The sequence below is a fragment of the Strix aluco genome, chromosome 2 (assembly GCF_031877795.1).
Source record: "Strix aluco isolate bStrAlu1 chromosome 2, bStrAlu1.hap1, whole genome shotgun sequence".
NCBI classification, from domain to species: Eukaryota; Metazoa; Chordata; class Aves; order Strigiformes; family Strigidae; genus Strix; species Strix aluco.
The window spans coordinates 130,433,688-130,449,271 of NC_133932.1; the positions used below are offsets into that span (position 1 = coordinate 130,433,688).

The window sequence follows — 15,584 nt, forward strand, 5'->3', positions numbered from 1 at the left end:
AACACCTCCAGGGATGGGGACTCCACCACCTCCCTGGGCAGCCCATTCCAACGCCTAACAACCCCTTCTGGAAAGAAATGCTTCCTAATATCCAGTCTAAACCTTCCCTGGTGTAACTTGAGGCCATTACCTCTTGTCTTATCGCTTGTTACTTCATTAAAGAGACTCATCCCCAACTCTCTGCAACCTCCTTTCAGGTAGCTGTAGAGGCCGATGAGGTCTCCCCTCAGCATCCTCTTCTCCAGACTAAACAACCCCAGTTCCCTCAGCCACTCCTCGTACGACATGTGCTCCAGACCCTTCACCAGCTTCGTTGCCCTTCTCTGGACACGCTCGAGTCATTCAATGTCTTTTTTGTAGTGAGGGGCCCAAAACTGAACACAGTAATTGAGGTGCAGCCTCACCAGTGCCGAGTACAGGGGCAAGATCACTTCCCTGTCCCTGCTGGCCACGCTATTTCTGATACAAGCCAGGATGCCATTGGCCTTCTTGGCCACCTGGGCACACTGCTGGCTCCTGTTCATCCAGCTGTCAGTCAACACCCCCAGGTCCCTCTCTGACTGGCAGCTCTCCAGCCACTCCTCCCCAAGCCTGTAGTGCTGCTGGGGGTTGTTGTGGCCCAAGTGCAGCACCTGGCATTTGGCCTTATTTTTTCTTGTTTAACTGCCTTCAAAACCCATAAATTTTTAAGATCCACAGTGTTCTCTGTCAATTAATTCCATGGCCTTGCTAATAGTTAAATAAATATCTCCTTATGTATATTTCAACCTGCTGCTTATTAGTTTCATTCGATGTCCCCAAATCCTTTTGTTAGAAGAGATAGCAAACATTGCTCCCTGGTAATTCTGTTTGTCTCCTGTAGTTAGGAAACAGGACATAATCTCTTACATCTTCTAACTGATTTTTCATCATAAGAAAAAAGTCCCTGCTAGACAAACTCTTCAAGCCAAAGGCATATAGCTGAACTACTGGTAACACTAATTTAATTTCAGAGATGGAAACACCACCACCCAGCTTTCTGTTTATCTGAGTGCCTCTTGGCTGTAACACCTACAGATTTATAACTGAACTCTGACAAAAAATGCAGTTCAGGTCGAAGTTGTTTTTATTATGTTTTTTCTTGACAAAAACAACATTGTTTTATGCTGAATAAATTTTCCAGCCAAGCCAAAAATAAATTTCATTCTAATATGCTTTGACTTAAAATAAAATTGAATAAAAGGTTAGACAGGGAAACAAAAATCAAACCAACAGTCTGCTGTCTTATTATTCAATATCATCTCCTAGAAAAACACTTTAACTACCTCTGCTTCCATCACTGAAGCTGTTGCACTTTGTATAATGTAACACTCTTCTTAAATAGCAGTCAAAATTTCCCATTATTCAGGAACACATCCTCAACCACAAGACTAGAAATTCTGTCACTTCCTTTGACTTGATGAAAACTTTAAATACATTACAGATACTGTAACAATAGAAGCTAATGCAGGTGTATGCAAGATTGCTCATGAGCAATGCTCAGGACATCCATAGAGAGCAGACCCTGGTCCACAACACCTACCTGACTCTCAAAACAGCACGCTCACTGCAAGGTTGCTCTGGCCCAATTAACATTTACTTGTCTCTGAGGAAGTGAAACAACTTTGTAAGGAAAGAATGAAATACATCAATTTCATAGCCCCTCCAGTTTAATGGTCTGATTACTCCTTTGGAAGATGGGCTCATGTTCCCCAGAGAGAGAAGGATGGTGAATGCAGGTTTCCCTTTAGAGCTGAGCTGAAAGGTGGTTTTGCCACTATTTTCATGAATGAAGGAAGCCCCGATTTACTCTTTTCCATTTGTCACTGAAAAGCAATTTGGACCTCATTTTATATCAAAAAACATGTTTGCTCAGCTTTAGCATAGTATTCTGAGGTCTTTTTAGACCTGAAATTTGTAGATAGCAAATTTTTATGCAGTGATGCAGCCAGCACTCCATTGAAAAATGCTCATAGGGCAAGGGAGACTTAAAAAATAGCTTATTTAAAGAATTACAAGTCACATAAAGAAACCATTAATTTAAATAAATTGCCACATACATTGAGAACTTTTAAAAATTTACTACTGCCAAATGCACTAAGCATTTATATTTTAAATTACCGATTGCAAAAAAAAAAATGGTAAGCAGCTAATCTGATTCAACTATTATCTGTAGGAGTAAATTTGTTAACAAAATTTCAAAACTAATACTAATTTCAAAATCAATAACTTGACCTTATTGTTATTATTATTTGAAGTTACATAAAAGCTGAAGTTTCATAAACTATATGAATGCTTGCTGCATGGTATTGACTTGGTGTTAAAATTTACTCATGCAACATGGTCAATAATATCCAGGAGCTAAAAACAGTGGTAAATTTCACATCAACTCCAAATACCATTTTCTACATTCTCACCTTAGGAAAAAAATAACCCAACACATACAGTTAAAATTTTTCACGTATCTACTTGAACGTTGAGCCAACACCACCACTACAAAAAAAGTGCCATTCTTTTTGTGTCTGATAAAATTCAGAGAGGTTAAGGATGCTTCCACAGACAAACCTAATGCAGAGTGAGGAGAGCAGCAAAACCCCACTTGGTGTAATACCTCCCAGAAGAGCTGCATCTCCTTACACACACCTTGGGAATGGGAAGTAGTTATTAGCTAATGGTAGCTCATCTCACAGGGTGTAGCTACCTGGGGTTGAGGGAGGAGTAGGTGACACCCATTCAATTTCCACACAGACAGACTCAAGCATAAACTTTTAGAAAAGTCTAAGTACATCTACAACAGGAAGACGTCTTTTTATTTTTTTTTCCCTTCATCACAAACATCCTGAAAGCAGAATGATACCCTATCGCTGTGCAATGCTTTTGGAGGTGCAGCTGTTCTAAATAATTTATAATGAAATGATCCTGTGACATCAAGCCTTCAGTTACTGCTTGGCTAGCCTAACTCAAGGCACATTAACTCTTTTGCTAGGTAAGCCACGCCTATAGCAATTTTGTGCAGAGTTTATGATCTTTCAATTCACACATTATTCCTTTTAAAATGCCCCCTGAGTAAGACAGGCTCCTCAACCCCAGTGTAAGTCACGTCCTCTCCAAGCAGAGTTTGAGACACCAACGTGTGTCAAGGCAAAGCTGCTGGGATGGGGATGAGCCCTGCCCTTTGCCAGGCACACCAGTATGAAAGACAAATCAAACCAATTCTCCACCCCTAAAAGACCATTTTGTACTGATCGGACCTGAGATTCCCACCTTAACTTACTGGAAGCCAAGTATGGCTTTGCTAAGAACAACAGATTTGAAACGGTGCGGAACAGAGACAGGCCTGAGGTGACGGAGGCCCGAGGCTCGGCTATGCGAAGCCGGCAGCCCCTGGCCAAAGGCCCGCCCAGGCGGTGGCCGGCCGCCCGCCGAGCCCGCCGTTTTGGCTACCGTTTGTGTTTGGCGGCAAGTTCGTGAGGCGAGGGGACGGCGGAGGAGGCGGGCAGTGAGGAGGGGCAGGGGGACGGGGCCGCGAGGAGGGGCAGGACGGGCAGGGGGACGGGGCGCGAGGAGGGGCAGGGCGAGCACGGGGGTGCCGAGGGTGGGCAGGACGCTGCAGCTGGCAGGGGCTCCGGGCGGCTTCCCTGGAGCGGGCGCTCAAACTTCGGTCAAGTTTGCTTTGTTAACTTCTTCCGCGAGAGCTACAGGAAGTCCCGTTTCCTTTTCCTGTTTCCCCCCCTCCCAAAATCAAGTTGCTTCCCCCACCCTCCGCGTTTCTCATCCGGCTCGGTCCTCGGCTCTGGCATCAGTCGCTCTTACCACATTTTTCCATTCCTCCGTCCGCTCTCTAACTGCTCAGTTATCCTCAGTCCCTCCGCGTCCCGTCTGCCACTGCCATGGACGAGCCTTTCCTTCGGGAACTACTCCCGCTAGTAGCCGAGCGCGGAACCTGGCGGCGCGTCCAGCCCAGGCGGCAGCGGGGCGGCCCTGGCGGCCGGGCAGGCAGCAGCCTCTGATGGTGGCCCGGAGGGAAACTCCTCACAGCACCAGGATTGATGTCTGCCCTTCCAAGCCAGAGGCCAAAGTGGGACAGCGGAGAGGCGAGGAATGAGAAAAAGGAGGTGCAGGTCGCTGCGGGGCGTTGTGAGAGGAAGGTGTGGGGATAAAGAAAGGGGGAAGAAAAACAAAACCCTGTAAACTCTGAGATGAATGAAGGCACCAGGAAGCTGCAGAGCTCCTCCCAGCTGCAGGGCTGCTCTGCAGGTAAGGGAAGATGCCCCAGGCCAGGCTTCGGAGGTGTGGTGGTGGAGGGCAGGGACGGCTTCGCAGCCCTGACTTACCCCCCGTGCCTCCGGCTGAGCGGGCTCCAGCGCCGTGCGGGGCTCCGGGGCCCGGAGGAGGAGCAGCTGCCGCGGCCCGGCCTGGCCGAGCCCTGCCTGGGGAGGACGAGGCGCTTCCAGGGGCCCGAGGTGCGCTTTGCCTGCTGAACACACCGAGCGACTCGGTTCTTCCTCACCCGTGGTTAAAATCCTCCCAACTGACACTAGCAGTGTCTGAAGCATATTCAGGTTTGTGCAGGAAAACCAGTTACAACAGATAACCCAGAAGGCAATTCCAGATTTCAGTATTTTTACAAGCACTTTTCATCTGGGGCTCTCAAAGTGCTTTGCAAATATGAACTCGTTTAAGCTTCACAACAACCCCCGTGAGGCAAAGATAATGATCACTATACCCATTTTACAAATGGGGAAACTTTAGCACAAAAGAAGAAAAGTGTTGCCACAGATCAGGCATAGCAAGTTGAGAACAAAACTGAGCAGTCCTGCCTCCCAGGCGCTTGCACTAACAAGTAGAAAACCCTCCCTTCCACTCTGGTTTGATTGAGAAGAGCTATTCTGAACAGAGGTGTAGCATTAAAAAAATGGAGGAGAAAACACGCAGTTCAAGTTCAGTAAGAAACTTAAGCAGCTTCAGAGCATCAGCACCATTAGGCTACACACTTAACACCGAGTTAGCTGCAACTTTGAGTAGAATGCAAACAGGTTAAGTAGGGGGAAAAAAACCAAGCTTGCTTTTTGTAATGGTATGATTCAGACTAATGTGCGGAATGGAGTGATGTAAGCAACACATCCAAACAAAGTACTCACACATCTTGCAAGTTTGATATTAAAACTCACGTGCCATGGGGAAATACATTTAAAACTCCTGCTCTAACAGCTGCTGTAAAAGTGGAGTAAGGTATGTGACAACAATGATGAGGTACTGTCAGGAAATACGGTCTGGCTGTAGTCTGAAAGCCCAAAGTGTTTATTCAAAGCCCAGTCAAGAGTTTTGACAGCGTATGAATGGCCTGTCTCACCGTGTATTAGTGGTTTTGGCTGCCAGAAGCAAAAAGTTGACCGAGGTTTTTCTTAAAAGTTGTAGAATCAGATCTTTGCTGGTTATAAGAAACTCATTTTTTTTTCATGATAGCTTAAGTCAGTTTCTTTTTCATCCAAAATCTTATTTTCAGGTTCGGTGGAAATTGAAAGAAAGGAAGAATTCAGCAGTACCCTAGAGGATGACACCTGTCGAGTACAGGAACAGATGTGAAATATTTTTTCCTTGACTAACACTAGACTCCATGGAGGGCTGATCATTTCTAAGGTATGTAACCACAGAAGGCTTCTTACTCCAGATAAATTATCACTGAGCTATTTAAATTCGTAACTACAGTAGCAGTGCAAACATGTTGATGAAATAATCACTTGGATTTGGCTGCATGGTGCTGTTCTGCTGCTGCAGCAGTCTGGGGTGACTGTAATTTCAGGCAGGATGGGTACTAAAAGAACTCTGGGGAGGGAGCCCTGTTAACCAGTTCAGTACCATTGCCTGAAATACCTAGTGCAATGGGCATTATATAGCTGCAGTGTATCTGAAGTCCTAATAGCATGCTGCTTTGCTTAAGAGTTATTTGCAAACAGTGGTTTCAATTAGTGGAAAACAGCTCAGAAGCTTATAGGGGGAAGAAACTGATCCTTTTGTGTTACAAAAGAAAACTACAAAAATGTCCATCACTGCTGTCTATAAAGAGGCCCCTAAAATTCACCAGTTTCAAATACCACAAGCCAGAGAGGTACCTTTTTCTTCCCATTAAATTGTGTTCTCTCTACCTGAGAATTCAGCTGTTAATACATCATTTCCCTTTCCTTTCTTGCACTGCATAAGAGAAGTTTTACAGCCTACCAAATTATTTTCAAAATAGAAAAAGCAAAATATAATCAAATTCAGAGACACATTGGGGCTCTGCAATACCAAATAAGGAATGCAAACTTCACATAGGAAAAAAAGATAAAAAGAAGGATTAAGCTAAAGTGAAGTGGTGAAGGCAACAGAAAAGAGAATTACATGGTAACATATTCCACTGATAGAAAGATGTATAAGTTGATGATTTAAAACTTGAGCCCCAGTAAGTCATGTTCAGCTTTGATTTTGTGACCTGCCTTTCTCCATGCAGATCCCCTGTGGTAATTCTGTCTTTTTTTAATTCCACAGTAGTTCAAAAAATGATACGTACAGATACCCAGACAAACAGAGTTAATAAGATCAAACTTCCTAACACAAACCAGGACAGAGTGAGCAGTCAATAATTCATGATCTAATTTATGACTGTGTGCCAGGCAAGCATGTTTTGCCTAATGGGGTGAATGTCTCTTTATTAACTTACTACTAAAATTATGTACTGAACTAATAGCATTGTCAGAGGCCTGTAAACAGTGCAGATATGAATCAGTGTTTTGTGGCATCACTGTAATTATAGTAACATCCTGAACAAGCTGTATGCCATTGCAGCGCATATAGACCTGGTACTGATAGGTTTAATACGAGATCAGAAGTTAACAAACAGGGACTTAGGCAGTGAATCACAAAGCAGACACACTTCTGTTTTGATATACAATGATGGTGAAATAAAGCCAGTTGCCCAAGCTGGATTAGAGACACATGACACGCTTGGAAAGAACATGATCTCTCCTGGGAATAGCTCTTCACATTAATCTGAGAAAGCCCCTGGTTTTTTCCTATTATCACTCCCAATTCAGTTCTAAGTAAGCAATCTAGAGCTGCAAACGGATACCAACAGGCAACAACTGTGTGCCTGCTGCTGCTGGAGGGATTTAGGTTTCAGACTTTTCATCAGAGGCAAGGCACTGACTGTCAGCACAGCCCATGGGGCAAAGACTGAAAGGGGGGGGTGGTCCTTTATCTAGCCAGCTCTCAAGTGGGGACTCGCTTGTTTCCTCCATTTCTTCTTACCTTTGAGTTTCTCAGGTAAACTGCAAACAATAGTTATGCCACTGTGTTTCTTAATTCCATTTTTCAAGCTTTGAACAAATAGCATGAAATGGTAATATTTCCTCAATGGTTCATCTTTAGTGAAGGACAGAAATATTTTTAAAAATCTGATCAGAATGCAATCTTTAAATTCATTTTTCTTAATTTTTATTAACAAAATGTGCATGAGAAAGAGTCTTATCTTCAGAGTTCACCTCTTGCTACATATACCTAGCTAAATGTATAATCTTTTGACACATCACAGTGGGTTAGTTGACAACTGAAGGGAACACAAATCTAATTTGTTTAAAACCTTTGCTGGTAGGCATTTAACTGAAGCCTGTAAGGCACAGAAATATGAGAGAAGGAATCACTATTCTATTCCAGCTTTCTCCCTGATTTACTAGATGACTGAGGGCAAGTTATTTCAGTTTTTGTCTCCTCCCTTTAGCTTGTGTATTATGTTCCTTTCCCCACACCAAATCACTTCGAGAGCTGGAGGGAAAAAATCCAGTGGGGCTAACTATTATGGTGATGGTAGAACAACACAGCATGCGTTAAAAATGCTGCAGTTTCATGATCCTAAATCTCCTGACAATCAGTAATTAAAGTAACATCAGGAAAGACACATTTACAAAGGAAAGATAAACACTGTACAGCCTTAGTAGTTTTTAACCTATGGTATTCAGCTAGCTGGGGGTACATGTGCTGTTTCTGATCAGTCTGCCGAAGGTAACCCTCAATCGATCTACTTTTCTCAACGTGTTTAAGTTGTCCTTACAAACATCCACATTCCTAAGGAACAAAATTTGATAGGTTCACAAATGGAAAGACTGGAAACCAATTTCCTAGAAGAAAGAATGAATGAAACAGCTACAGGTCCGGGCAGCTTACCAGGGCAGTGTACCTTCAGGCACAACCACTTTCTTCCCTTTGACTCACCCCTCACATCAACCCTCTTTCCTCTTGAGTACAGCTCAGGCTCAAATACCAAAATAACCTTTGGTATAACATTAACCCTTGAAATTCAAGCTCAAGGCCGTCCCAGTCTATCTCACAGTCCTGCGAATAAACTCGTTCAGTCATATATGCAGTAACTGATTTTTGAATCACAGGTTCAGTAAAATGCCTATGACCAAGAGATTGGTATGAAACATATGATTGGAATCCTTGTTCTGTCTAAGACTTTCTTGGTTTTTAGATCCCAATAGCTTTTAAAATTCACATTTTCAAACTTGTCGTCACAAAAAAGAAGAGCATATTTTCTGATAGCAATAGACAAGGAACTCATATGACCCATTCATTCCTGTAGACAGAGTTTTGAGAAAAATACTTCCACCATAAGATCGGAATTGGACTGTGAGAAACTGTAAACAGCAAGAATGATTCTTGACTCAAAACAGTGTTGGTTTATGATTGCTGAAAATAAATTCATATTTTGGGATTCTGCTTTTTAAAACTTGGTCATAATTGAAAGCTTTTCATTATTCTTTCACTATTTTTTTTAATCACGTTGTACCACTACACTGTGCTTCTAGTGTCATAAGCTGATCACTCTTCTTTTCACAGAGTATGCTGCATTTTCAGATGTGTGTTGCCTTTTAGAAGCCAGAATTTCACTTATGATCAGTAAGTGTCAATAAAAGGAACTGCTGAGATAGTGTACTGATGTTCTTTGCTTTATCTAGGCAATTGAGCCAACCACTGTATTTTTTTCTGTGACACAAACTCAAATAAAACAAAAAAATGGCACTGAGCCATAAATTACTGGAATTCTCTTTCTTCCAGAGAGTAAAAGAAGTCTAAGTTCAGAGCTTCTTTATTAAAAAGTAGATGTTTGCCCATGGACAACTGACATTTGTGAGATAGAAGCAAAAGTTTTTATGCATCAAAAGTCTTAAAAGATCAAACTGTTGAGAGGAATTCTCCTTCAACTCAGTGGGAATGGTTGCTGCTTCTGGAGGTTTTATATTCTCTGTCTGTCACTGACTTGAAACTTAAAGCTTCAAAGAAACACAGCATGCAGCATTCAGAAAAACCTAATTTTCAGTTAGTCCCAAGGTTTTATATTCACATTTAGCTAATCAAATCTAAAATTAATTAATTTTTATTCCATTATTTACTATATATGAAATTATTTCCTATATATTATATGGACATCATAAAAGATTCCACAGCTGTCTGTATTTTGTGAGATTAGGAGTCAGTGTACTTAACCTAAAATGTCTTCTAAAATCTGAATTATGCAGTGTATTGGTCTTATACTAGTTCTAGAAGACAGTGCATTTCAGGGAAGGTAGTATGTGAACATAGTAGTTGTTCCTCAAGGGGGGCAGCGGAGCGGGAGGTGCTGATCTCCTTTCTCTGGTGACCAGTGATAGGACGTGAGGAAATAGAGTGAAGCTGTGTCAGGGGAAGTTCAGCTTGGACGTTAGGAAAAGGTTCTTTACTGAGAGGGTGGATGGTCACTGGAACAGGCTCCCCAGGGAAGTGGTCATGGCACCAAGCCTGTCAGAGTTCAAGGAGTGTGTAGACCGTGCTCTTAGTCATATGGTTTAGTTTTAGGTAGTCCTGCGAGGAGCAAGGAGTTAGACTCGATCCTTATGGGTCCCTTCCAGCTTGAGATATTCTGTGATTCTGTGCTTCTGTGATTAGTATTTGAAAGTTCAAGAAGTCTTTCAAAACCAGGGATGTTTTATTAAAATTAATGTAGTCTAAAGTAGCTGACAACTTTTACTATTTTTTAAGTAGAGATATGGGCCATGAAGTGATACAAACCCAAATTGTACCTATGGTCAATAAAAGTACTGTTCTCCACTAAAGGAAAAAAACCCCAGGCACTTAATCACCTTTGTTCCAGCCTCACACACAGGTTTTATATATAAGAATAATCTACATAATCAGAGAACAATTCAGGGTGGAAGAGACCTCTGGAGGTCATCTAGTCCAACCTCCTTCTCAAAGCAGGGCCAAATTGTAAGTTCAATCACATTGCTCAGGACTTTGTCCAGATAAACTCTGAATCCCTCTAAAAGACAGAGATCCCATAATCTCACTGAACCACCAGTTATAGTGCCTTACTATCCTTATTAAAACGACTTTTTTTTTCCTCAGACCCAACTGGAATTTTCCTTACTGCATCATGTGACTGTGGCCTCCAGTCCTTTCTCTGTGCATCTCTGTTGACCTCCATGCTGGTGTTCATCGCTGCCAGGGCACACTGCTGACTCAGGTGGAAGTTACAGAATCACAGTATCATTTAGGTTGGGAAGCACCTCTTGAGATCACCTCATCAAACCCTCCCTGGTGAAGCAAGCTTAGCTAGAACAGGTTGTCCAGGAACGTGTCTGGTCTGGTTTTGAGTATCTCCAAGGATGGAGACTCCACAACCTCTCTGGGCATCTGTGCCCAGAGGCTGTCACTCTCACAGTAAAAAAGTGTTTCCTGATGTTCAAGTGGAATTTCATGTGTTTTGTGTCTGTTGCTCCTTTCCCTGTTGCTGTACATTACTGATAAAAGTCTGGCTCCTTTTGCTTCATTCCCTCCCATCAGGTATTTATACCTGATATTTATGTACTTACAACTATAAATTGCCACTGGAGAGTTACTCCTTCCAAGGTGCAGGAGGTTGCATTTGCTTTTGTTGGACTTACATGAAAATCCAGTTGACCTACTCCTCTCCACTTGTAAACACACACATATGTAAGATTTGCATTAAGTCCATTTCTTGCCGGTCTCTTCACAGTCTCACTATTTGAAGAACTTCACTCAGCTAAGTTAGATCAAAAGGACTTCATGTAAAATGCAGTAGAAGTAGTTTTACAGGCTTTTATGATTTATAAAACAGACAGTAGATTTAGAAGGCAGTTCAAACAGTCTGCACTACTATATAATATAGAGTATCTGCAGGCAGAGTCTGAGGCAAAAATGGACATGAGAAAGTATATAATTTTTCTGTGCATAAACACCAATCTCCCGTTCTCAGATAACTAAAAATTGGGCTTTTGCTAGGAACCTAGGTTATTGCTATTCTTGGCAGATGTTACTGCGTGTTGTTGAGCTTTTGTTCCTGTAGAGTGGCCTTAGCTGATAAACTCTGATATGTAAAATTAATTATCATGTAAGTCAGTGGAGACTGCCCCAGGATAGCTCTTCTCTTCAGTGGCACATCAGTAATGATCACTGATAAATACATTTTCAGGTGTTCCTAAAACATGACAGGATTATGTCTTTGCTAGCATCATAGCAAAGTAAAATCCATTTACCAGATAAAACAAGGAAAGGAGGAATCTTTGTAAAAACTAGGTTTACAAATGAGAATAGGAAAAATGATCATGCCAAATATATGCTTATCAATTATAACATTTTACTTCAAAATGTGCTAACAAATACTGTAAGAATACTATCTAAGTCTTAGTATTGAGATAACTATACTTGTACTACTTAACTTTTATTACAAAACAGAAAGTTTGCCAGGTCTAATCTTACCATGGATTAATGAATTACATTTGTATGCTATTTTTTGTGGGTTTAGAAGGTCTTTCTAAGACCTTTACAACACAATAATTACTAAATATTCACATAAGTTAAATTTACAGTAATTAGTATAGCAATGAGTTATGAAATATTTGATTTCATACAAAGATAGCATGACAAAATACTGCAGTGGCTTCTGTCCTAATAGTTTAAACTAAAAAAGCTTTCAAAAGTAATTAAAAACTCTACTAAAAAGATACTATTTTTTGCAAGGCATTCTTTCTTATTTGTAGAAAGGTAGATGCAGGTTTAAGACCCCCCTAATGCTCTTCATCATGTCAAATTTGATAGCATGATTTCCAAATAGTGCTGTTTCCTCGTGCTCTGTTTTGCATTAAGCTTATCTGGCCCAATGCAAACATTTGCAGTATAGATCACTACAGCTGAACTAGGTGAAGAAACTCCTTTTCACTTGAGTCACCAGTGAAAATATAGGCCCTTTTAAGATGTGATTTGTCTGTTCTATTTTAGACATTGACTTTAGGATGAGATGAATCACAACCTAGAAATGCTTGGGTTTTTCTTCACTGTTAGGAGATTCTAAGATGACTAGCTTAGGCGTAGATAGCTGCATTTTAGTCATAAAGTTGCATGAGATTATTCTTACTCCTTTTGTCTACAGTCATATTCAGACCATAAATTCTTCAGGCACTGCCAAACACCATGACTCCTCATCACTATCACAGTAAAAATAAGAATGGTTTCCAAAATCAAATTACTAACCCACTATAAGAAAAATCCAAAACTTGCTCTAAGAACTGGCCAACTCCCCCTACTTTTAACTTTGAATTAAAGGAAAAGGCTTTGGGAAAAAAAGTTATTGCTACCATCTGGTCCCATTTCATGAATTTTAGACCATCTGTTTTTGGCAAAGGCTCCCAGAACTCAGATTCCAGTGCTGAGATCATGAAAGCTTTAGAATTTTATCCCAAGTCTTTCCAGCTAAATTGCCTTTTTGGAGCATCAGCAGGCTTCATGACTGACAGATGGGTGGCAGTCTCTGTGATAGACAGAAGCCTTTCTGCATTCAGTCCATAAGGAAAGAGAAGCACAAGCACTTCTGTGGTTCCACTTGTTTAAGAGATGTGCTACCATGTATCTGAGAACCAGGGGTGACCTGTGTGTCTATCTCATGAGCACAGCAATAGATTACTCTGGAGGTGACTCAGAATATAGAGCATAACAATCACATCCTCACAGAGCAAAAAAATGTTTGGGAACAGCAGTAAGCACACCTTACTACTGCAGTCGAATAACAGGAAGTGTCTACAAACAGCTGTGGCTATTTAGCAGTGGCTCTGTAGTTTGGGAAGTCTTGACAGCCTTAATGCGTAACACCAATGCATAGTCCTTCAGCCATGAACAAGACCAAGCAGGGAAGATTTTCCTGCTGATGTGCCTGTTTCCTCCTTCTGTCTCTCATCTTGCCCTTTGACTAAATGAAATGACTGGTACACAGATGAAGATGGCACCAGCAAATCCCCCTTTATACAGGACTTAACTAACCTTATTCAGTTGCTCTAAGCTACTTAAATCAGCTCTTCTACCTTAGCAGAATGGAGACTCGAATATGTCATTTACTTCCCTTGACCCCATGAAAGACCCAGTTGGCTTTTGACTCCTAGAGAATAATTTATAATAATGATCCATTTTGTATCCAAACATACATAATTACTTCATTTTTACCTGAGTCTTCCATCCTCTGCTGCAGCTCCTCCTGGTATAATCTTAGTAATGAATATCCCAGGATCATCCCCAATGTGTGGGTTATCTGTTCCTCCAGCGATACTGAATCCCAGGCCGGAATTCCCCTGGAAAAATAAAAAAAAGTAAATGCGTCACCAGATGCTAGATTTCTACAGAATTTATTTGCAGTGCATGAGCAAATTATCCTTGCTTCTTAAAGAAATCACTTTATTTGGCAACTCCATACTTGAAGGCAGGTGACTCAGTCAGAAAAAATCGCCAGTTAAAGAACAGAGGCTGTGAACAGAAAGATTTCCCAGACTTAATGGCAGAGTTAATGGATGCTCCTATAGAAACAGGATTTGACCTAAATTTAATTGTTTTCAAAAGCAGTCACATAAATTATCATCTGAACTCCAATATGAATTTATCCAAGTCAATGAGAGCTAGAGGCTAAAAACACTTCAGAGCTTTGAAAAAAGACTTTAAAACCCACTGTCATTTATAAACATTAACAGTGAATAACATTTAGCTCTGAAATATTTTAGTACACTTTTCTCTTGAAAAGTGATCATTGCTCAGATTCACATGCTTTAAAAAAAATCCACAAGACTTTCTTTCATCTTACTGATTTGCTAGAATGAAATGTTTGAAAGACACATTATGAGAGTCTACTCAATAAACCTACTTACTGCTTCTACTACTTGTGAGAATATCATGAAGGCTAAATAGGCATGTACACACATACATACCCTTGCAAATTAAGTCACTGTTTTTCACATAGAATTCAAACCCACAATTCTAACCCTTTTTTGGAAGTATAAGTTATTATGCTTTTCTCTATAAACATTATTTTTTGCAAGGGATTCTTTCTTATTTATAGAAGGGAGATGCAGGTTTAAGACACCCCCTATGCATAGATGGAGTCTTAAAATTCAAGGCAATACTTGATTAAGTCTCTCTCATACCAAAGTATTTTTATGATTAGGTATTTAGGCTTATCACAGTGATCCAACACTGTTGATACTGCAGAATATGTACACTACTGTGAATGAAATATGTTCAGGGCACTAAAAATACTTTTATTTCATCAACTTCTACTTGTGGACAGGTATCCAGTCCTAGTGAGAAGAGTTACTAATAAAAATGGCAGGTCTATACTTTTTTTTTTTGTTGTTTAAATTTAAATCAAATTTAATTTCTACGGTTTTGAACTGTACTTCAATTAGTAGGTCAGGCATGCAATGCATTTTGTGTGAGAAAGCCTGCATGTTGCCTGCCTGCAGCATGTCAAATTCTCAATTCTGTTATCAGTATTCTGCATTCATGAGTGATGCAGTTCTCATTACTCAAGAGATGTACATGCAATCTGCAGCATAATTGTGAATAAATTTTCAGTACTGAACTAATTTAGAATCCAAGGAGAAGGATTTAGGACTACACATATCTCAATACTTGTCAGCTAGCTATAATATGAAAAATATTATAATACTGAAACACTCTGTATATATTTTCTGTAGAGTTAATAAACATCTCCAGGCCACCATTATAAATCTTTGATTTAATTTCCCTTTCATCATTAGGTTCATCTCAGATTCAGGTTATTTTCCCAATATTTTAACACATGCCTAGTTATACAATGCACTCTACACCAACATGCACTCTAAAAATACTTTAAGAATATTTTCCTGTAAGTTTTTCTATATGTCATATTATTAATGAAGCTAATCTTCCAACACATAAGAATGAAAAAATGTGTACTTATACACACTGCAGGAAGCCTGGAACAAAAGCCTTAAAACACTACTAAAACCAAGGGCAAATTTCTAGAAACTTAGAGTCAGTAATACTTGATTTTTAAGAAAAAAAAAAAAACTTTAAAAAAATTAGAATTAAATTGTTGGTTTTATTCTTAACTGCAAAGAGATTTAAAAAATATGCAATAATCTGTGGTTTTGAATAGAGGTGGATTTCCAGACCTGCTCGTGGTAAGGAAAGAGGAAGAATGGGGTAGCAAGGAAAAATCTGGACATAATTTT

At 40.4% G+C, this 15,584-nt stretch overlaps 1 protein-coding gene across 30 annotated transcripts in view; it reads right to left on the reverse strand.

The window, feature by feature from the left end:
• The window catches only part of DLG2 (discs large MAGUK scaffold protein 2), a 1,053,560-nt gene that overhangs the window by 346,661 nt on the left and 691,315 nt on the right, over positions 1-15,584 (reverse strand). For all 30 annotated transcript variants that reach the window (XM_074816343.1, XM_074816342.1, XM_074816341.1 and 27 more), the window contains one exon: positions 13,546-13,670. In XM_074816343.1, the coding sequence (XP_074672444.1) occupies positions 13,546-13,670 (125 nt within the window). The remainder of the gene's footprint in view (positions 1-13,545; positions 13,671-15,584) is intronic.